The sequence below is a fragment of the Sipha flava genome, unplaced genomic scaffold (genome assembly GCF_003268045.1).
Source record: "Sipha flava isolate LNK unplaced genomic scaffold, YSA_version1 86_pilon_pilon, whole genome shotgun sequence".
Lineage (NCBI taxonomy): Eukaryota > Metazoa > Arthropoda > Insecta > Hemiptera > Aphididae > Sipha > Sipha flava.
In genome coordinates, this window is record NW_020273628.1 from 998,789 (window position 1) to 1,023,364 (window position 24,576).

Below are 24,576 nucleotides of genomic sequence, written 5' to 3' on the forward strand. Positions count from 1 at the left end.
AGGTTTTATAATATGATTGATTTCATTAAATTATATTAATTTTAATGCAAGAATATTTTTTCTTCTACGCTTCCTATTAATAAACGTATTTTCTACTTCGTACAAGTCCTACACAGATTCTCCGATTGTTTTGTGACAATTAATAACTGCCAAATCATTAAACCGTTTCTGGGTCATAGTAATTCTCTTGTAAGTTTTTAATCTTCTTAACATGGAAAAGGATCTTTCAGTGGTGCATGTTATGTTAGACGTAAATAGGAAAGGGCTTGAGGGTTGAGTTAAGCCCTCAAACTTTAATCATAAATCCTAGTTCCACCGACGGTAGCTACATTTTTAAATTTAAATTAAAACTATTGTTTTATTTTTTACTAACAACATCTTGGAAAACTTTGTTTTTGTTGTTATTTGCAATCAATTTTTTGCAGACTCTCATAACATTTCGAACTGATCTCTTATGTTTTAAATAGTATCTTTTGAAGTATTCATAATTTAATGTTTAAAAAAGTAGTTTTATGTAAATGTAATAGCTGGTAAATCATAATTCAAACAATAATTTTAAATTTTTACAAAAGTTATTTTTGTACACATGGGCAAATCTCGGTCTTTGTTCCCGTTACATCTTTTTTATTCACACGGTGCATCACTACTCTCTTGAGGACACTTTGAGCTTCTACAATTTCTTCACTTCATGAAGATGCCTCGTTGTTTACTTCTTTATCGTCAGTGTCAGCCTATTCAATTGTTTGAGAATTCAAAACCGCATTACAGATCTCTTCTTCTGTTGGAACTTCTGCAATATCGCGGGTGTGAGTCCACATTGATCTAATTTTCGTACACTTATTCCGAGAGTTCAGCTGGTTTCGATATTAAGATAAAGTATATCGTTAAAACAATGCATTTGTTATCGCCAAATAACCGGAATTTATCGTCTAACTTGCCCCTAATTGTTTCAAATAACCATTGTGTTATTTCAATAATCCGAACGATTTACAATATTTTAATAACGGCCGATCCGTCCCTAGATATTTTGTTTCAATAACGCGATTGTATCGATTTTCCGTCTTCCTTATAAGCGGCTTATACTGTAATCCAAATAATTATAATAAATTCAGTAAATGTTTTATTTTATTTTTTAAATGTTCTATCTAGATTACAAAATCACTATCAGTTTTTTAAGAAAAATATCGACCCATCTGTGACTGCATATTCGGTATAGTATATAACACAGGTAAAGTCGTGTCCCCCCCATAAATCAAAAATTGCACTACAAGGTGAGAATTTAAAATAAGTAATGGTCGATTACCAACAACTTGAAATTTTCCATGTCATTCAACAGCATTAAAACTATGGACACTATTCCAATTTATCTTAAACATTTAATTACTACAAAATAAATATACTACAAAATGAAAAAGATTCCGTTCGAGAAAATCAACATATGGAAACATTGATCCGAGTCCTTTAAAATAATAATTTTTAAAAACTAGATTTTTCCCTTTTAATAGAGAAAATAAAAATTAAAAAACTTTTACACATGGTTAACAATGTTTGCATTCTAGACGGTTGCCTTCCGCACTTATCACGATCACATCTACAAGCAGGACCTTAGTGTGTAAATTTTCGTTAATAGATGCACAATGATATCATGTTTCCGAAATTACTTTAAATATAAAAACCAATGTCTTTTATTTATATATATATATGACCTATAAATATATTTTTTTTAACGGTTTTGTACTAGTGTTTTTTGAAAACAACAGAAATTAACTCTCTATTGTAAAATTCGCCTTGGATTTTTTATCTTTAGAGAGGCAATTTATGTCACATTTTGAGCTTTTTTGCTGCTTGTAAAAGTGCTTTTAAAAAAAAAAAAAAAAAAAAATCTTATTGTATTACTATTGTGTACTCGGAATCTGAAATAGAAAATAAGTTACCTCTTACACCAAGTTTATATTGCTGTGCAAAACCACTGGACGCTTTATATTTCAATATGTGGTAGAACTGGTAGGAGAGCAGTCTACGAGAGTAAACTCTAATGTTACTTACCAAAAAGATAAACAAAATTTTCAACTCGATTCAATCTTTAAACTGTAAGTAATGCAAGAAACATATTGATTTTACAAATAAAAAGTTTTTCTGCGGTATACCAAAAATATATTTATGATTTGAAACACATTTCTTACGAAACATAGACATTTTTTCCAACTAATTTTCGTAAAATCACTTATCCATGCAGCTGAACGTTTTTGTATACTATAAATTTTTTTTTTTGTTCAGCTTTAGCTTATCTGAGAAATGAAATGCTTTGCAATTTTCCACAACAAATTATTCTTAATGCAATATTTATATAGTAATTTATGCATTTTGTTTGGGAGTAATTGTAAACATTATAATTCCTTAACGTTTCAATTCTGATGAAATTGATTATTTATATTTTTCCTTTTTTAATTGAAATATTTAGAATACAAGCTATAAAATGATTTTACGGGGATGTTCATTATATTATAATAGAAACACTCATTGTTCGAATTAATTTAAATCAATATTATTTTTAGCTTAACTCAATTAATAAACTACATATTTCTTGACCGAAAATTAAACTTTACACCAATTCCAGTAAATTGAAAAGTATTCTGGAATTTCTTAATTATTATAAGCAATCAAACAATTCATATTATATCATTTTCTAATGCTATCATTGAGAAAACTTTATATACGAACTGAAATAAATGTCTTAACTACCAATTCTTACAATTTACCAAAAAATAATTAGTATCAAGAACAAAATATTTTTCGTTTGTAATCCGTTTAAAACTAATTTATTGACGTGTAGAGTTCATAATTTTTTTTAACATTTTAAGAATCAATATAACGAGAAAATAAAATACACGCATAAAGTACAACACGTTTTTATAAGAAAATATGATCACAATGCGAATGATCAAGTCTTATTTTTGATTATTTCGAATATATATTGATTATCATGTGATAACTATTTAACAGCTTATGGAATCGCAGGTAAGTATATAGTTGGTTATATACTACGTGTTGTGGATGCCAGTGGCGTAGTTACGGGGAGAATGTAAGGGGTTTCCATAAAACCTCTTACACTGTGGGCTTCCCCACTGACTTTTTTTTAATGATATTTGATTATTATTTATTAATATTTACATAGTATAGTAAAATATTTTGTTTTTACTATGATTAGGTATATATTAAAAATTTAATAACAAAATAAATTTCATTAAATACGGGACATAATAATAATAACATTTTAAATGTAATATTATTACATATGATCTCGTTTTAAGATATACTAAGAACACTTAAAAACTTACTCTTAAACAACCTCCTCCCAGAAAAAAATTGTGTCTACGCCACTGGTGGGCGCTATCGTACGCATTTTAAAAACGGGTACAATTCCACAATAGTGTATACGTCTATATAGGTACAAACCATACAATTTTATTATTCGGTGTATAGATGCTGTGTTTTTAAAACGTGTTCACTAATGTCTAAAAAAGTGTATTGTGTAACACGTTTGATGGGTTGAACATAAACGTCAAAGTGGATACTTATTGAGAAATTATGCCAAATGAAACGTTGTACCAAATTATTATAATAAATACTCGTATGAACAAATTATTATTTAAGTGAAATACGGTTGTAAAAAGCACAAGAAAAACAAAATTATAAATTATGTTTTTTAATATACAAATTATTAAAATTTCAGTCTTCTTAACTCGTTTATAAAACCAAAAGAAAACCCATTTTTTTTTTTAATGTTAATTTCACTAAGCTAAACAATTAAACGATAAAAAATATAATTTTGGGTCAGTTAGTTTTCTTTTACCTCGTTTTTTCTTTTTCTTTTTTTTTTATCACAACAGAAACAAAATACAAAAATTTTATGAAAAAAATAAAATAAAGTTTTAATAAGCCAATAACTATACTTTATTTATTGGTTGATTTCTTTGTTATTAAATCATAAATTGAAATTAAAAACCTTTTGATTTAAATTGTTCAATTTTTTATTTACTTCACCACTCGGCCATTACCCGTTCTATTACCTTTGGAAATTAGCTTTCTGAATAAAACTGAAAATAAATTATTGGTTGCATATTAAAAAAAAATCTACTCGATATTATTGAATAAAAAAACATAACATTTTTGATACGTTTTGAACGAAATTCAATGATATTAATAATTTATATTATTCATTAGTTTGTTTCTATTTAAAGCTCAATTAAATTGAACTAAATATTATTTATGCTTTTTGTTAATCAAAGTTCATGTTTCCATGGATAAAAAATACGTCTATATTATTATTTTCAAATCGAATCGGACAAAAATGTAATTAAATAATGAATACTTGTAACTGCCATTTGTTTGAATTCTTAGATTTAATTTCAATTTAGTAATATAAAAATTTATATATACCTAATTTATATTAATATACGAGTACTGTTGGAATGGGAAAACTTTTCACCCTTTTAACAACTGAGATTTTTATAGACTTGACGGCAAAATATTTAATTTTATATAATGTGTCTTTAATGTATTTTGTTTGATTATTTTGAACGATTGACATTATATAAGAATAATGAATAATTGCTCAACTTTTATTAAAGTTGATTTTTTTAAGTTAGATAAAGGGTTGTATAATATAATAAATTACTTAAAACTAAATCATTATTTTTCTCAACGAACTCGAAACATTTTAAGTTTCTCCTAAAAACCATTAATATTATATTTATCAAAAAGACACATATTTAAAGAAAATAAATGCTCAAACATATTAATAAAATATAATTACTTATTTTGCCATTAAGATACCATAAATTATTTTTTTTTTTTTTTTATAAATTTAAAATTAAAAAAAAAAATCGTTTTTTAACGCATATATAATCGAGATTAAAATAAAAATAATAATGACCAACGTGTAATGAGATAATCTCGATTTGGAATATAATAACACGGAATAGACAATTATATTTTGTACTCATTACGGAATATAATAGGTTTTTCTGTCAAAATAAATATCAGGTATAGTATCCAAATATGTTAAACTATACGATGTACTCCGTACAACATTGTTCAATATTATATATTTATAAAATGTATCTATAGACCTTAAATGTACGTTTCCTCTTTAATCAATATAATATAGTCTAAAGAAAATACGATAACAGAACTAACAGTAGAAGTTTGAAGTGGTTAAACAGTTCAACCCTTATTTGGGTTTCGCTAAATTATTAAGGAGAGAGGATCGTACTGGCGTTTATACACGTGCGCGCGTGTGTTACGAGTGTCCATGTACACGAATATACGAATTTGCACGAAAATTATTATCAAAGACCGTATTCAAAATGTGTGCCAAAACATTAAAACTTTGGTACGGTATACGTATAGCCTTTGCTGTCAAAAACATGGTCCATTATTTGGACAGAGTATAATAACACCGATACAATTTCGCATACGATTCAGTCCATCACACGATCTTAACTTTGCAACGTTCGTAAATCGAAACACACACACACACACATATATTTATGTATACGAATGGTTTGTTTGTAACAGAAAGAGGTAAGCAAGTGTGCATACGTGTATTGACCTGCAGTAATATCTAACGTCCGTCCGGTTCAATAAAAATTAACGCTCGCGAAATAAATTTACCAGTCCGAAAACGCATTATTGGCTTAACATCAAACACCGTTGAGACCGTACGGTTCAGTGATCATCTTTTACGATGTTTTATAAGTCTTCTTCGTCGCGGGCGGTGGTGCGGGGAGGAGGAGAAAAAAAATGATCCGAAGAACTTTTATTCGGGGTTAAACGTTCGCTACGTGTGTGAACGCGAGCGCGAGCGTATATCTGATTTGTGTGTCGCACGCACAATAGAAAACGCCCTAAGCATCCCTTACACGTAAAATACCTATGGAAAACGTGGAGGAATCGAACAATAAAACCGATACGTATATTTTTTTTTTTTTTGCCCGTCCGCGTGTGATTACGCACGCGCGTGCACCAGCGGCGCGAGACGATCCATCAAACGGGCGAAATTAATTTTTCCAGTCGATCCGGTCCTCGTTATTATTTCTATACACGTTATTACATCACATGTAATGTTTACTTGTCCCGTACATGCTTATATGTGCGGAGCCGACCTGCCCGACGTGTGTTTTTCACGCGATTCCGGCATGTTACCCGTTTCCGATCGCGCGAAATAATTCGAAAATCTTTTTCGATTACGGACGGGTTAATGTTATTTCGAACCCGAACACTGTGTAATGTGTGTTTGCGTATCGTATTCTTTCGATAACAAAACCATTGACACGATTCAACAGTACAGTACGACGGGGTTGAATATTTTAATTGATTTTGAATCTCTAGCGATACAGGAGCGAACGAGCGGCGAACGGTTACGGGAAAATGCGTAGGTTTGTAACGAAGCGTTTTTACAAGGATAGAATATCGTCCTTAAAATACATTTATAAATATATTATATCGACGAGACAGAGTAGTGTATGATCAGAGAGCTCGCGCTCACTCTCGCGCATGTCATGAGTGATCTATCCGCGACAACGGGAGGGCGGTGAACGATAATTGTTCGGATTAACTGTTTAAAAACATATTCCGAGTTATGTTCACGAGTATTTCGGCGCATGCTTGGATTTTAAAAATATAAAATAATACACTTGTCCAGAAATCCGTATGTAAAGAAAATGTTCGCATATTATAATACGTGTGCACCGTTACGGAAACATAAAGTCCTTTCGAACGTTCCTACGCCCAACCCGCGCACCGGATATTGTGTCCGAATCGAGGTGTATAATTTCCATATATATTATGTATTTTCTATTAATATTTTTTTTTTTTTTTTGCATATTGTATACACACGTAGAAGTCGTAACTTGATACCGCTATCGTACGTACGCACGATCGTTAAACACAAAAAATTATATGTATAGTAAATTCGCATTCGGCGATTCGAATACATTTGTGACCTATTTCGCCTTACTATCTCTGGAATTCGTACCTATAATTTCGACACACGAATATAATACTAATGCTAATACATAGAACGCACGCATAAACATACACATATCTATATATATGTACACATGATAACCGTCACTCGCGCGTCACGAAAAGCTCTTTTATTATGTATGGCCTTGTATCAGACCCGACATTTAGTTCGATTTGTGTTTTTAGACTGTTATATTCAACAACTTTAAAATAAAAATGTGCACACACTCGCACACTACACAAAATTGTTATTCGTACGTTTCCCGTCGTCGGTCGATAAACAAATAAAAAATTAATGAAAACTCGTGCCCTCCAAATGCAAGTCCGAGTGTTGGATTTGACGAGAGTTTACGACGGCCAAAACGCCGAAAAGTGCAATCGTATTTTTCGAGTATAATAGTATACATCGATATTAAGTTCCCGTTTTATTTCTTTTTTAAATTTTAATCGGACAGTTCGGTTTTTATTTCAATATAAACTTTTGTCAAAGTGACTCGTGTCTGAGATAAATTATATTTTTATTATACTATATTTGGTACTCCTTACTAGCCTTTAATAATAAAAAAGTGAAAAAAATTTATTCGACCCTTTGTTGGTTTTTTGTAGTATCCAAATTTGAAATAAAAACATAATTTTGGTTATATACGATTATAGATTTTACAATGTTCTATATATATTATTTATTTAAAAAATTGTAAGAAAAAATTTTAAAAACGCTAGAGAAAATAAAATACCAAGACGAAAACAATTCAAAGGAAATAAGGCGCTGAACATTTTAAAAGTAATTTCCTTCACGACGTAATACAAAGTAGCTGAGAGTAAAATTCATTTTTATGATGCTTTGTTTTTTTTTCTCGTAAATAATACAGAAAATAACCATTATAGTACATAGTTACTATTCCAAAGTGTCAACAAGAGTTTTTCCGTACGTTCGTACTACAGACATCGTGCGATAAGTACCACACGCAAAAGTCTAACAATTGAAATTTATTGTAACCTCGATTCAAAAATAAAACCATGAGTATTTGCTGGATCTGAAATATATATTTACGAATTCAAATGTTTTTTTTTTTTTGAATAATTAAAATAGGGTAATGCGTGTTTGCTAGGTGATACGTAATACATCTATGTTATGAGCCATGTATTGCTTTACCATGTGTGAGGATTTTGATCACGATAAATATTATTATAATAAGCTTTTTCGAGCACGGAACTAAATCAAGTATTTATATTTATACGAGTCGTAGGATGAAAGAATTAACGAAGGCAATCGTTTGCTCTTTCGTTTGCAACTTAGACGTACCGTCGTTTTGTACACAAGTTCCTATTTACGTTTCGTATAACAATTTTGTCATAGTGAATTATACTTATCTCATAAAATATTTTTGAAGAAATGGATAAGAATAGTAGAATTAATAATTAAATTAATAAATGTATACATTTGTTTATTTCTTATTTATTGTTTTTTTTTTTTTTTTTTAATCTACTAATATCTCTAACCACTATAAATCCACTATACTTAATATACCTTTTAACTCTTTGCGACTATATCTCTCTACAAAATATAAATTAAAAGTGTCATTTTATAAGATTAGATCGAACTGATATATTATTATTATGAAAACAGCAAATTGCAAACTGACACGGGCCGGCCAATTCATGTAATTATCGCGTTGAAATTACAGACATTATGCCAACGTAAGGCTAATTTGATAACGTTATATTATATCCTAGTAAAATAAAAGAGATAATATGGTCTAATTTTGAATGGCGATCATGTTTACATTCATCGTTGTTAATAATGTATTTATTCTGCGCTCACGAACAAAACCGTTTAAAAGTGTACGAATAACGAGCATTTAAATTATTTATGCACTAAAGGTCACTGGTATATTGTTTGTATTAATAAAATAACCACATCGTACACGAATGTGTATTATTATAAAATTATGTTGTTAGTGCACTGAAGAAATTATTTAAAACTTTTTTCGTGATAGTCGTATAAAATCGCATTATCGTCAGTTATTTTGATTCAAAAACTAACATCATTTAATTTTTTGGCAAATAACGTAGCGGTATTTTTAAATCTATATCAATAGAGTGAATACACGTCTCGTTTTTTCTCTACATACTACTCACGCGCTATGGGCTACTTTTTATAATAAACTTCGACCGATAACAATCATGATTTGTGTAATTAATTTTGGAAAATATTAATTAATTTAATGCATAGGTGCACATATTTTTAAGCCTTAGATGGAACTTAAAGTAAATATTCCATATTTGAAGGTAAACATGTAAATATATATACGCTGGACACGTAGAAAAATCTCCTGTAATGTCCTGTGCGACTAAATAAACATCAGGGATAATAAGATTAGATTTCCATCCGACAAGATCGAATGCAAAATATTTCGGTTTTTTAACTATCGCAGAGTAAAATCAATTATGGAAACTCTATCTACATTACCGACTAGTGAGCACATTTGTGATTTCCCAAAAGGTGGTGAGTTCGAAGGCATCTCGAGAACAGATTTTTCCATCTAGACTAATGATAAGTCCTCACCTTCAAAGCGTCAAATTGAATTCGGTTTTCTTATATTTTCAGAAAGAATTGTGTCCTAAAACACAGCACACGTGAAAAAAATAATATTATTCCAATTCCCTTTGGAAATATTCTGAGCACGCCACCGACAGACTTCCATTAATTAATATAAATGAACACTCTTGGTAATAGACACATGGACGTCAACGGCTGATACTAAATCTAAAATTGTCCTCTCGCTAATGGACATAATGTATAATGTTATGTATACACTTTTAATATGCGTATAAGACTTGCAGTGAAAATGTGCTACCTTGAACGTTCCAAATTAAATAAACAAAAACGCAATTAAAATACGTTGGTGGTATATTTTTTTACATAATTTGTATAACACTCAAAAAAGCACTTGAATTTAATTGTGTACATAATGTATTCTATATGATTTATAATGATAATAAATAAATATACCTATATATTGCAAATAAACATTGAAAGAACAAAAAAATTCAAAGAACCTCATTCGCCCAGACGAAACTTACATTTTAGAAATGTAGAAGGAAATATTTAAAATATCACCAATTGTATTTATTGCAGTTACATAAAATGTATTACATAAATAATAAACAAAAATAGAGTTGTAAAAACTTTCAAATTATATAGGGTCGAATTTTAGCTTTAAGAATATTCGTTTGCAAACTTCGATGGAAACCTCTCAATAATGGACTATTTTTTTTCTTTACAAAGTATTCATTATTAGTAGGTAGGTTTCTATTTTACAAAAATAATTATACTCGACAGACAATGAGTTGTTTCACGACTCTTTCACTCTTTAGAACTCAAATTTAAAACACAGACGTTGTCCAACATGTACTTTGTTTGTTACAGTCGACGAAATTCTGTAAATTAAGGAATTATTTCTTGCGTAAAGTGTATAGCATACGAACAATTGCAGTACATTTGACTAATTAAATTCGAATAAAATTAATTAAAACCACAACAAAAATATCGTTTCTAAAATGCACGTAACGGTATAACTATAACACGATCGTGCGTTTATAATTGTATAATAACGAGTAATTCGTATAATATTACATGTTTTCCAGTGAATAAAATGTTTCTCGTGCGCTACGTTCGGGCGCAGCTGCGCGCTCGAGTTATCTAATATTAAACATAACAATATCATTTACGCTTATAATACTCCGAGTCATTACAAAAAAATATGGTGCACAAGCACGATTTGAACTGCAGTTGACTTAGAGTTGGGTCAATGGGTTGATGCCTTTGCTAACGGATAAAAGGTAACATTTTACCGTACATTTAGAAATATATAATGTTTTGTGAAAATTCGCTTTCTGATTCGAACATTAAGAGCAAGCGATTCAATGACCCCAGCGAGTTCTAAACCGGAGAAAACGTAGGCACTCGCTCGTTCCCACGCTGTATTTCGTTTTATTCACATATAACGATGCGCGTTCCGCGACACCGTGAGCACGTACACGATGCGTAACGTTTCAAATGTCCGCGATGAAACGTTGCGTACCGAATAATCCGTTATTGATACTGCGCAGATTCAGAACCGTTCGGTGACTTCTGGGATCTCGAAACGGACAAGGCAACGGGTGTCCGATGACAATAATAATAATGATATGCGTTTCTGGTTTGGGGTTCTGTGTGACTAAACAATAATGCGTTTAGTGCAACAATAGTTGTTCTCGCCGTACACATTACAAGTGCATTATCGTAAACGCATATGTTATAAAAAAATAAATACTATTTTATTAGAAAATGCGAAAAATATACGCGTACAATAGAATACGATTACGACAACGCAATGCGATGTCCGAGACCGACGTAATGGTATTAGTGTACTTCAATATTTTGTTCGAAACTACATGTTTTCAGTTACAACCGATGATTGCCTGATGACGTAAAATTTCCATTCGTATGGTGACCGCGAGAAAGTATGTCCAATCCCTCAAGCACAAACGATCGACGATCAACATGATTTCCGTGTGCAAATTATTACTGTTAGTTATTACTGTTACTTTATAGCTACTCCAAAACATTAAGACCTATGTTTGTTGTGTGTGCGTTCAGTGATAACACGCCACTACGGCCGTTTATAATAACGTTACGGCGACAATATTATTCCCAATGTGTAAAATCATAATTGTATTTTACTTTAACGTATTCCGCAAATTCAAGAGGATCCCAGAGTCACCTCCTCGACGACTGGAGCGCGTATACCTGTACGTATATTATCGTGGCGTTTGGCGTAATACGGTCGTGAAAAATTACTAAGGTTTTGCGATGAATTATAGATTTAATCCTACCGTGGAAGAACTATTTGTGAATAATACACTGCAAGGCAACTGCTACCACTCTCCATAGGTACATTAAATATATGTATATACAACGGTATAATAATCGATATGGAATATATGTGTATGCGTGACCAGAGACTAAAAAAGAACATTTTGACAATCCCTTTACCCGTGGGTTGTACTTTTTTTTTTACTTTTATTGTTATTATTACCATCCACAGTACAATATTATTCGTTTTCCGTTGATTATAATAAATCTATAAGTAAGAGTATACGCGTTGCGAAAACTTTATGATTTCCAACACGGTTCTCACCGCGTGTTACTATTTTAATATTATTTTAGTGGTAAGTGCACAATTAGGTAACATCGATTACGCAGGTTGTTTTAGGAGAAGAAATAAATCAAAAACCAGCATTGTTTTCTGTCATTGACTTTTCCATTTTTCAACAATACCACGCATATATAGTTGTTTTAGGTATGATATGAATTTGATTTGTAATCGATAGACCTTTTTACTGTGGACAAACATTTTAGTCAATTATTTATGAGTGTACAGAAATATATATCATTGTTCAAAGCCATAAGTCTTCCTTTATTTTTTTATATCATGCGTAAAGCATAAAAATCATCAAATTAAAATGATGTATAACGTCAGACATAACATAATTTAGTAAACTTATTGAAACGAAACTGTCAACATTTAACTTTAAAATACTAAAAGTCTTTTAAATGATTTCGTGTACCTATATAATATACATAATTACTTATAAATTGTATGTAACGCAATAATAATCAGGAGTAATAATACGAATAGATAAACATTTAACGATGATTTCAAAAGATTTTTGAAGTTGTGCATTAAAATTTTATTGTTAGAAATATTAATTATTTAAAGAACTACATAACGTCTAAATATGAACTTAAAATCGAGAGTACTATGAAACACTTTATGTAGTACAAAAAAGTAATAATGTAGTGTGGCATGTATCTAGAATATGATGTTAATAGTATATACAATTCAGGAGTACAAAACATAAGTATAAATTTTGTTATTTAATTTAAAATTCTTAATTGGATTTTACAATACACGAGAAAACTATTATAAGATAAAAATTTGTATAAACGGAATATTCAATTATTTATAGCATTGCGTTTGTTATACAGCTAATTTTAAAGAAGGAACTATTGACAAACTTAGGTTCGGTAATAAAATACTGACTTACATTTTTTTTAATGTAATAAATAATAATACAGTAATAATACTGTAAAATACTTTTATGCAAACAAACATTCAGAATCAATTCAAGTCCAAGCAAACAACTGTTGATAGGATATTGAATATAATATTTTTAATAATTAAATAATGTTTATAAAATCAAAATCTGCGCTTAGATATCAATGTATCGGCTTAGTTATAATCATGATAATATTTTGAATGGGTTTCTATTGGATAATATGTAGAATAATACCTCTCTTGCCATTGGTAAAAAAAAAAATAAGTAAAATTAATTTAACGAATAATTTATATTATAATTAAATTTCTCGTTATCACTGAAAGTACTTGTGCTTATTTTACACTTTACGAGAAAAGTACTAGGGAATTTTAATTTTCATATTCATCGTTAATTATATTGGCGTGCATATTTATAATGCAGTTTATAATCAAAAAATATTCATCGTTGAAATAAGAATTTCGCGAATAATTTTAACTCGGGTTATTTGAACATTACTACGCGCGGGTATTTGCTCGTTTTATTAGAATTAATTCGGAAACAGTAAGGGTAGCTGCGCGCACGTGTGATTGTTGTGCGAAATAAAGTGTTTGCGGAAGTGCCATGATTAAGTATTTAAAACGACCTTTGAGGTGAAACCTATTATAACAGAAAACAAGTGAAGTGTGAGCAAATATTACAATACGCCCGTGCACCGGTCAGAACCGGACGGATACGTATTTCACGTCCCAACGACCGCCGCACATCGCGTATAGAAATAATACTCGTGGTGATCATCAGGAACAACGCGCGTTGTTACGGTAGACGCGTTGCGAAGCCGACAATAACGTCAGTATAGATCGGTGGTCAACCGTTGTTCGGAAACAACCGAAGTACATGCAGAATGTGCATTGCAGATACTATGACAAATATATTATACAATAACAATATATACGTGCAGTACGAATTCACATCAATCTAATGTGCGACATACATGTACGCCCGGCCACCAATAAATTAGATTATGAATGAAAAATATTATCCGACGTTAAGTGTATTGTTCGGTTAACGATGTGGTGTCGCAATAGCAGCGAAAAGTTCCTTGACAGCAATAGGTTACCGAAAACTTTGCACAGAGTCGCCTTTTCCGAACGCTTTATAGACGTATTGTATTCGTTGTATGCGCACGCACCGTATCCTTTAACGGTACACCAATCTGGGTTTTCGAATGTACAAATGTAATTATTATGTTGAGACATTAAAAGGATAAAAAAATAAAATTAAAATAATATTGTTACCCTCGCCGAGATTGTTCGAAATTACGTTGGTCACATAATCGCAGACCTTAAGATCGTTGGCGTCGACCCAAATCACTTTAACCTGAGTGGTCGTAAAAAAAAAAAAAATAAATATATGTACATACAACCGACTGACTAGCGGAATGGCGGCGGTGTACGCGCGAGAAAATAATTCGCATTTTCGTCGTAAAAGAACGGGCGCTGTCAGGTATACGTAACGCACCACAACATCGTCATTCATCAAACGCTTCGATTTTCGAAACGGGTTAGGTTATAATAAAAATATACTCGTACAACGCGGAAGGTATTACGCAAACGGTGCGTTCAAAGTCAGATCAAATATTACGCGTTCAACAAAAAGCTGTCATCACTCATCGGAATAGTTCAGCGCATTGTTTGAGAATAACATGTATGTATAGACGTGTACACGGGCACACATTATGCTCGTACGTGTACATTCGAGTATATACACGTATACGGGACATTGAAATAAAATATGAAAAGTGCTACAAGTGTGACTGAACGTTGTTGGAATTCGTTTCGAATTACGTGAAAAATCAATTTCTCCTCGGATCTCACGTGTGCATACGGTAACAGCTTTTTATCAATGTTTTTTATTGTTATGGCAGATAATATATAGGCAACATCTATAACAAATTCGTACAACATAGTATAGGTTACAACCGAGTAAAAAAAATAAAATGATTTTTATTTGAGATAATTTTTGTTTTATATGTTTTGAATTTAAAATCAATATACCAGCGAAAATTAATGGACCGAAATATGATTTCACCCTTAGAGAATTGAGTATAATATACTATATGTATACATATATACATATACAAACACACAATTTATACCTTACACCATTGGGGCACCTTACTACCTATTGTTTGAAGCAAAAAAAAGATTATATCCCATAATGGTAGTATCAGTATAGAACTGGTATGAGTATATAAACGCGCAGTTGATAAAGTATCGTCTCTTCTTTTCATCTTTTATCGCTGTCTGAAGACTGATTTATCCGGTAGATTAACCCTAAAAACGGACCTCCTTCGTTAATAACGTAAATTTGTTACCGCGCACGTTCGTGGTCGAATACTGGCGGTGGCGACGGCTGGAGCAGTGGTCTGCGATCCGGTGGAAACGTGTGTGTGACACGCGCGCACTAGCGAAAATGATCGGTTAGTTGCAGACAAAAGAATACTGTCGAAAGTCACGATGCAGAAAAGTCGAAATAAGGATGAAAAAAAAATTGTATTATTTTTATTACTATAATCGTAACATGTAATAGTTTATTACGTACGCATATTGACACGAATTTTGCCGCCACGCCACGCGTGTACAGTCCGAAGGACTACGCGACTGCGAGAGTGATTTAAGACGCGAGAACTGTATATTATGCGTTGGTTGGAAACCAGGGAAAAGGAAGGTGATGAGAGGTGGAAAGGATCGGACGGAAAGCATGCCGACGGATTATCCAGTAGTACAAAAGGGCTGAAAGCCAGTCGGTGGACACTACGGGGACCTATGGATCTACTTCCTCGAGGATAAAAAAAAAAAAAAACCGATTGGCACGGATCCATCACCGCATGTATCAATTTGTCCGGCAACAGGGGTTATAAATAGCCCATTTATGATGTCGTACACCTACATCAAACGTATACGACAACGGCACACTACGAACTCGTGTGTATGAATGTGTATGTGTGTGTGTGTGTGTTCATGTGCCAACGGATTTCAGTACATACGTCGCGAGGCATAAACTTTTACGCGCTCGTCGTCGCCCCGCACGCGTGGACCGAAATGGAGGAGGATCCGACGGTTATACGATTTCCCTCCGGTTAAAATCTTAGAACACGGTTTCGAACATGCGGCGGTAGTGGCGTTAAATGGCGTGTGCCGTGCACTGCGTATTCGATACTTAAATATATTAAAAATGACTGCGTCGCGCGCACGGTCAAATATATATGTAGAATATATTTATATACATATTTGATTTTTATAAAACATTGTACGTGTATATTTAAATGTAAACACAAGCTAGATGTTCACTCATATATTGTACAAACGCGATGTTACGTGTAAGCGCAGTGTATGTCATTACACCATGTGAATAAACGGATAGAGAGAGAGAGAGAGAGAGAGAGAGAGAAAGAGAGAGAGAGAGAGTGAAAGAGACGGACGAAGACAGAAAAAGTTCATAACGTATTCGCAAAATGAGGAATTTTATCATTTCACGCACAGTAAATGCGGACGTCGAGTGCTGCGATCGTCGGCTGGAAGGGAATATTAAGCGCGGCGCAGTATGCCTGAACGGAAAACAAACGTGCGTTCACATCGCGGGGTTGAAATTTCGCGGTCGACGGTGCAGTTAGGCTCCAGCAGCAGGTCTACGGGTGTTTTTAGCGTCGTTCCCGACCTAGCTTAGCGGTGGGGAGAAATATGGTTAGAAGAATAGTGATGGCTAGACGGGAAGGAAGGGAACGGGTGGGTTTAACGCGCAGCAGGACATTTTTACAGGTGTATATTATTATTGTTATTACTATTGTATAGAAAACGAATTAACCGTAACGTAAAAACAGCGAAATGCATTATTTCTCGTTACCTGGGCGAAGAGTCGCCGGCAGTAATACAACAACAAACTCGGGGGCGGTAAAAAAAATATACTGAAAATCGATTGGGGAAATATGAACGTAATTTATAATGATTTGTGGAGCCGAAAACGGACGCACGAATCGTCTTCACTATAGCCGACGGTCGCGTCACGTCGACAGGTCGGGTCGAAAACGCGCATTTGCATAATAACGATAGTAATTATGTACACCACGCGAACAGGACGCGACTGTGTTATTAAAACAATTATTTTGTGAACCAATACTCGTTTCATGTGATACATAATAACATTACGGGGTTGCGTTTGATAACGATAAACGGTTAAAAGGTGAATGGGGTGGGAGTTGTAGGGAAGTGACGGATAACAATATTGGGCTATGATGATTGCGGACATGACGATGATGATGATGATAGACGTACGTGTCCGTGGGCGAATCCCTGTTGGCCAGCCGCTGTCTCTCGACGAACCGAGCGGCCACCGTTCTGGAATCGTCGCCGAAACCGTACAGACCGGCCACCGCAGCCATGCGGCACCCGCTCCGACGCCACTATAACCGGTGTGCTGTTTTCTGCGTTTTCTCTTCCGCTTCCCGCCCGTTATCAGTCGTCCGGTACTCGCGTCGCCACTGCTACCCGGTCCGGTGCGCCCGGCGGCGGCGGCGGCGGCAACAACAGTCGCAGCGTTCGGGACACGTCACTACGGGACGACGGCGCGCTCCGGACGCGGCCACGGCACGGCGCCGTAGCACCGGCGCTGCGGCTTTTGATTTCCCGCGGAACCGGTAACCGACCACCGGCGGCGGAACGGTCATAGCGCTACGATCATCGTTGCCGCCGTTACCGCGTCGCCGGTTGTGTTGTCCTCGCGACGGAGATATCGCGCGCGCACCACTGCCGACGACCGGCGAAACGGAATCGCACTGACACGACGTCGGTGGAGACGACCGCGACGACGACGACGACGACGAGGGCCGCGCGGACCGCAAGCAACAAGCTCGTCGAATCCCGCCAAAACGGACAATGCCGCCGCCGAGACGTGTTCGCGCGCGCAGCTGTCGCGGTGTCAGTCTCACCCCCCTCTACCGCCGACCGTTCCTCACGGCCGCCCACCGACCCGCCGCGCTTTACCCCTACCGAACCCACCCCCTCGACGAGCACCGCTCGTTTCGTCCGCCCACGCACCGCACGCATGCACACACGCGTACCGCGCGCCACACACTCGTTCGACTTTGCCCACCCGTTCGCACGTCTGCCCACTTCCCCCCCCCTCGTATCCCTGTGATACGAACGACGGCGGCGGCGACGGTTTTGTGTGCACAGTCTATTAAGCGCGCGCGTTGCAATCAACCGAATACCGATTACCGCGGTCGGTACATGACGTACCGGACGATAATGCGTTGTCGGACCGCTTTTTCCGCGGGAACGCTCCAACAATATTTACACCGATCAACCTCGGACCGAATCAGGGTACGGCTAAGGGTACCTGTGCGCACGTTGCCGGGACGTCTCCAGCCGTCGGTGAAAAGATACGCCGCACGAAGGATTGTTACCGATTTTTTTCAAAACGATTCAACCGTACCGCTAGATCGAATATGGATTAAACGACGAATTTCGCGTCGCGAAACAGATAAGAGCCTATTATCTTATGATTTCGAATCGCCTTAATCAGTTGTGATTCCGGAGTTCGATCAAAGACGAAAAGTGCATTTGGATTAGAGAGCGACCAAAAGTTATTTGAGTCTTATAGATTAAGACACGACTGACAAGAAATCTTTAAGTTCGAAGTCGGTGTCGGAGATGAACAACCTAGACCCAGGGTAGTAAAATAAAATGCATTTTTTTCTTTCTCGTTTAGATTCGTTTCAGTCCGTGCGGTACATACATTTCAAAAAAAAAAAAAAAGAAATGCATCTATGTTTGCCGCACAACATGATCAATCACCAAAAACGTTTTTTTCCGCACTCTCGAGTTGGATTAAAATCTATTTTTTAATTTTCATTAAAATAAAAACATTTTTGCTTCACTTAATCAATGTAAATATATATATATGAAAAACAAAACAGTTAATGCTACTTCAAAATTAACATTTTACGCAATTCAGTTTGTGTTAGAGTATTCACTACTTAATTTTTACTTACAGCGGCTTAATATTTTTTTATAAAGCGGTTAGTAATAAACAAAAACTTGTGTCGATAAAGTCTATTCACTCTGTTTTGTTCACTGTATTCGACCAATGAGTGGTGTACGAAAAAAGTTTTCAATATTTAAATTAATTATTTATTGACCGAACAACGATTCCACCCTGTGATATGACAATTGATATTACTATATAATAAAAGTAATAAAACAACAATAATATTATACATAGCAACACTTAAAATACACGTTATAATATTCGTTCGGACAGTTCGTAAACAATATAAACATCAATGAACGAGGGTAGACGTTGCTATCGCCCCCTTTAGGTTTTTTTTTATGAAAGATTTATCTAATATTTTTGATATAGGTATACAGTGATATAGATATAAATAATAAATATTTATTTTAGATCATCTACACAATCTAAGAATCAAACATAAATTTATGTTATCAATAGGTTATCATACACATAAATATTCTACAATTATGGCGCTGTACTTATTTTTTCATGATTACTCAAATTATGGTCAAGTGTTCATTGTACTATAAATATCACTCTGAAATATTCCTATTCACCCATCTCCCCTCCAACAAACTTCAGATTCGACCTTGATGCACGTACAATAATACTAATACAATAATCTAAATTTTTATCTATTGTCCAACGACGAGAAGAAGAAAAGTGTACGATGATTCTTCAAAATTTGTTTTCACAATGACGATTAGAATAAAAACAATGTATGATTTTAAGTTGAAATTTGTCAATTCATCTCATGAATCTCGATCCTATACAAATAATTGTATTAAGTTGTTGTATAAGTAATGTAAGTAATATTATTATTTATTACCTTCCGCACTTTAACTCATCCTGTTGCAGCTAAATACACATTATTTATTTAATTAATTTGAGTACATAAAAAAAATATAATTATACCATAGGCATAAAAAAAGTTATCTATCTAATATAATTACAATTTAAACTCAATATACTTATACAGTTTGAACTACTCTATAGTTTTTACCTAATGAATGCCTTGAATATATTACTGGATTACAAGGCTTTCGGTTTTCAGTTATTTTTTTTCCGCAGGGGCTTATTTCTGATCGAAAAAAAAACAATTTCTACTCCGGAGAAAACGATATTTAGTCCTCACACTTAATTTAGTAATTATATTATGATCACATGATGTAGATGTAAATAAAACATACGATTATAGATATTATTGTACTTTATATACGTTTATTAATAGCTTGTAATATCAATTAACCCCATGCATATTTTTTTTCGTTATTATTTAAAACTGTTTTTTATTTAAGTATAAAAATAAAATTAGTTAAATAATTCAAATAAAATTCATCAACTGTGGGTGAAAACTCCTGTTTATCTGTTGATTTTGTGAAAAAAAAAAAGTCTGTATTATACATGAATCTAAAAAGCATCGAACCACTTACATATACTCTTAAAGTAGGTATACAGTAATATTATAATAATTCTCAACATCATAGATGAAGAAATGTGTACCGTACAGCATAATATTTTGTTTCTATACTAGTTTATTAATACGGGGACGTGTTAACATTTTGTACTCCTCTTTATTGGTGATTTTTTTTTTTTTTTTTTGTTCTTATATTTTTATATGCTACGACTCGTGGTCGTGTTCGGATAGAAGAAAAATGATCTTAATGATCTCTCAACACCGAGCAAACGTGGGGGAAGCGATATTACAAAAATAAAACCGTAATAAAGTAGTTTAAAATAGTGCGTACATTACATTAACGTCGCCGAGCGCACGCGACGAACGTTTTATGGTCGTGACACGTCTACGCGACGACGACCCATCCGCGTACAACGCGGAACAAAACGCACGAGCCGCTTGCAGCACGAAATAAACCGCTACGACTTTTCTGTTATTATTATTATTATAACTATTATTAGTGTTGTTTTCGTTTCGTACGTCGGGAGCCTGCCGGGACTCCAGTGGTGCACAACGCTCGTCCAGTCTAGACGCAATAAAACGCGGAATGCGCGCGATAATTGTTTCCGTCGTAACGCGACTGCGACGACCCCACCGTCCGATACTGTACCGTAAGGGATTGTTGCCGTTTCTGCAAACGCCTTCGTTCGTAAATTAAACCCGAGTGAATGGTGCGGCGAAACCACAGGCGTGTTGCAAGCGTGGGCCTCCCCGGGAACGCGTGAGTCAAGGGTGGACGGGGGAGCGATCTTCCGACGGGCCGACGGGAACACGAGGAGGCGAATACCAGTCAACAGTGACGGATTTCGAAAATATCACTAGGCGCGCGGTAAGCCCGTGGACCGATTCATTCGGATCCGACGCCAACGTTTTGCTGACCGATCGAATTTTTTTTAAAGACATTGCCGTCGGTTTTGAGTGAATAGCTCAACTTGGTGGGGTATACCTCACGGAGATCAATCCTAGTGTAATTGAAAAACATTTCGTATTTAAAATAATTTTACTATCTTATTATTATACCTTATAAATATCTGGACGGGAGGCACGATATCATCATGTAATATGCAACATAATGGTACCGCTTGAATTTATATACAAGTACTTATCAGGTTCGGAACGTTTGCTTTCATTTTAAAATCAATACCCGACGTCCCGGTATACTTGCAGCTAAGAACACAAACACTAAACAGTTAATCTAACTGTATTCGAAGGGATACCGTCCGCGATTAATTACGTTTTGAGATTTGACTTATAAAACGTTGAGCTGTTAGCTGGTGCACTGGTTAACGATAATATACGAGTATTTATTAACTCGATGCTCCCGGTTTATTCTATTTTGATACACGAAAAAAAAACTCATACAATACATGGAATTTGTTATTTATGCATATATATATAGGTAAGTATATAAGTAGAAAACGCACTTTCTTTATTCAGTGATCATAAAATATAAAATTATAAAAGTCGATCTGATTAAAACGCGATATGATTTAGAAAAAGACGAAGCACGTCGTCGATACGACATTCCATATTTTTCCGTAAAACGCGAAATTAAACGGGCTATAATCAATACCGAAAAACCGTTCGTCTCATTCGGTAAACGACGAAAGATAAATCGAAAAATAAAGAGTGTTAAAAAAAAAATAAAAATAATATCATCAGATGAAAATGTACAATAGGAGTGTCCATCATTCGAACCCGCCTTAATTGTCTTATCCCGTTTTAGCGGCGGTCCGCTCGCGGTAGACAAATTTCGAATTTCGCACACCATTTTACTGTGAGATTTTAATACCGGTATCGTCAGCAATACTCGAAAATTATAACGCGATTTTTTTTCCTTTCGAATGAAACCGCGGTGATGAATAAAAATCGGCCTGCCCCAACACCAAGCATGCTTTTAGAGTAAATTAAAATGGCGATAACGACGTCACCGCAGCATCATAATTAATAAACCACCGAGCAAATAAGAAACGGTTACACGGGGGATAAGGTACTATACCGCGAAACATCGTTCATTAATCACGTGCACAGCGATCTCGCACGTCCAATACACCGACGATACGAACGTGTACAATAATAATAACCGAGCACGAGCGATTAAATATTAACATATATAGTCTTGCACCGCGCTCAGACTCGCGGAGATCGAGTGACAAATATCGTGTTGTTAATAAAATACGTCTCGCGATAATGTACAATTTAATCCTCGATACGAATTTTCTAATCTCTGCGCTTAAACGTTGAACGCGCGAATTATGCAAATTCCACTAGCTCGTCCGAAAGCGACCGAAGCGTGTGCGCAAAAATTAATGTTATCTTTTCACGCAGGGCCGGCTCAAGCAAAAATAGTGTGCTAGGCAAAATCAATTTTTGCCGCCTCTAAAAAAAAAAAAAAAATTGAGCTTCTAAACTTAACCTTAACTTAGCTCCTCCCCCTATTTTTTTATGTGACATATCTGCATACAATTTTTTTTTATTTCACGTATAAAATGATATGTAAAAAGACTTAAAAATTATTTCTATATTACTTTATTACTCAAAACCTATTGACATTGCGAATATCGGAAATCGCGGAAGCGTGGTTACTTATAATTTTGGAATAATTGAAAACGCCCAGCGTAGGTCGTAATATAAAGTAATATAATAACTATAGAAAATATTATTTTATTATACAGGTAAGTGCTTTTCACGAATGAATTAATTTATATATTTTTCTTATAAAGCACCGATGGAACTAAAAATAATGTACGAGTCAATTCTGAAAATGCCGCTACTACTAAAGTGCCGCTCTAGGCAGGTGCCTAGCTCGTCTATACCTTGAGCTGGCCCTGGGTCCTCGGCCGTTTCAATCTCCAACAGCAGACCCGAGTTCATCGTCGAGAGCGCGTACCGGCCGGACATCGCTAATACATCACACGATGCGTGCCATCTGCAATGCAACGCGACGAATAAATAAAATTGGAACGCTGCGAAATCTCTATAATACATCTATATATATATATATATATACAATCTTTGGGTAAATAAAACAGTAACGATGTCCGATGACCCGACTTTGAGGCTTTGCACAACCTAGTAAATATTACAAAAAAAGCTCGATATTGAACGATAACGATTGGTGATATTAGAAATAATTGTCGATTTCGCGAAAAGATGATTTATCGTTCAAAACTTCTCTTTGGTGTACCGCGGATCATAAACATGCCGTACATACATTTGCGATTATATTTAAAACTTTGAACACTGTTTTGCGTGATAGAAACATAACATTATAATGGCTTAGTAATAGTTCGTCACGCGGTTAAACGTACGTATTATATTAATATTATTACATATAAACCATCATTCGTCGGCAAATAATGAAAATTAAAAATAGTATTTCCGTCGAGGGATGATCATGTTATACAGTTCGCAAAAATCGTATAAATTTATCGTACGCGCGACCCCAGCTTAATACGAATTTACTGTTCGTGGAAAATTAGAATATACGAATCAATGAATATGAATGATGTTTTTACGACCATGGTGTTCGACGTTTACGCGTATCATCGCGAAAAAAAAACTAATACCTATTTAACGATACGGTAATAACGGTAAATAACGGCGAATGACGGTGATCGTCAGCGTTATTTCGTCATCATGATGATAATAAAACGGCCTAATACGTCAATTTTTTCAAACTGCGCACTGAATTTTAAATAAATGTTTATAGCCGACTTAGGTATTTTGCAATTATAGTTGAGCCTAATCCCAATGCGAATTCGTTTAAACATACCACAGGAACTATGTAATTTCTTTCGTTATTGTGTACAAAGCGATATATTTTCTTGTGTTACGGATTTCTGTCACTCAAATGCACGAGATTTGATTGCTCGCTCTTAAAATCGTGTAGTACCTCCGGGAGGTTTTAGATGCTAAAATATTATTATATATATATA

The 24,576-nt window shown here is 34.4% G+C and overlaps 1 protein-coding gene across 10 annotated transcripts in view; it reads right to left on the minus strand.

The window, feature by feature from the left end:
- The window catches only part of LOC112693404 (potassium voltage-gated channel protein Shaker), a 169,012-nt gene that overhangs the window by 70,558 nt on the left and 73,878 nt on the right, over positions 1 to 24,576 (minus strand). For 3 of the 10 annotated variants that reach the window (XM_025568452.1, XM_025568450.1, XM_025568449.1), the window contains exon 1: positions 17,445 to 18,032. The exons of the other annotated variants lie outside the window; for them this stretch is intronic. In XM_025568452.1, coding sequence (XP_025424237.1) covers positions 17,445 to 17,551 — 107 coding nt within the window. In that variant the 5' untranslated portion in view covers positions 17,552 to 18,032. Of the gene's footprint in view, positions 1 to 17,444; positions 18,033 to 24,576 lie in introns of those variants that run through there. 10 annotated transcript variants of the gene reach the window in all.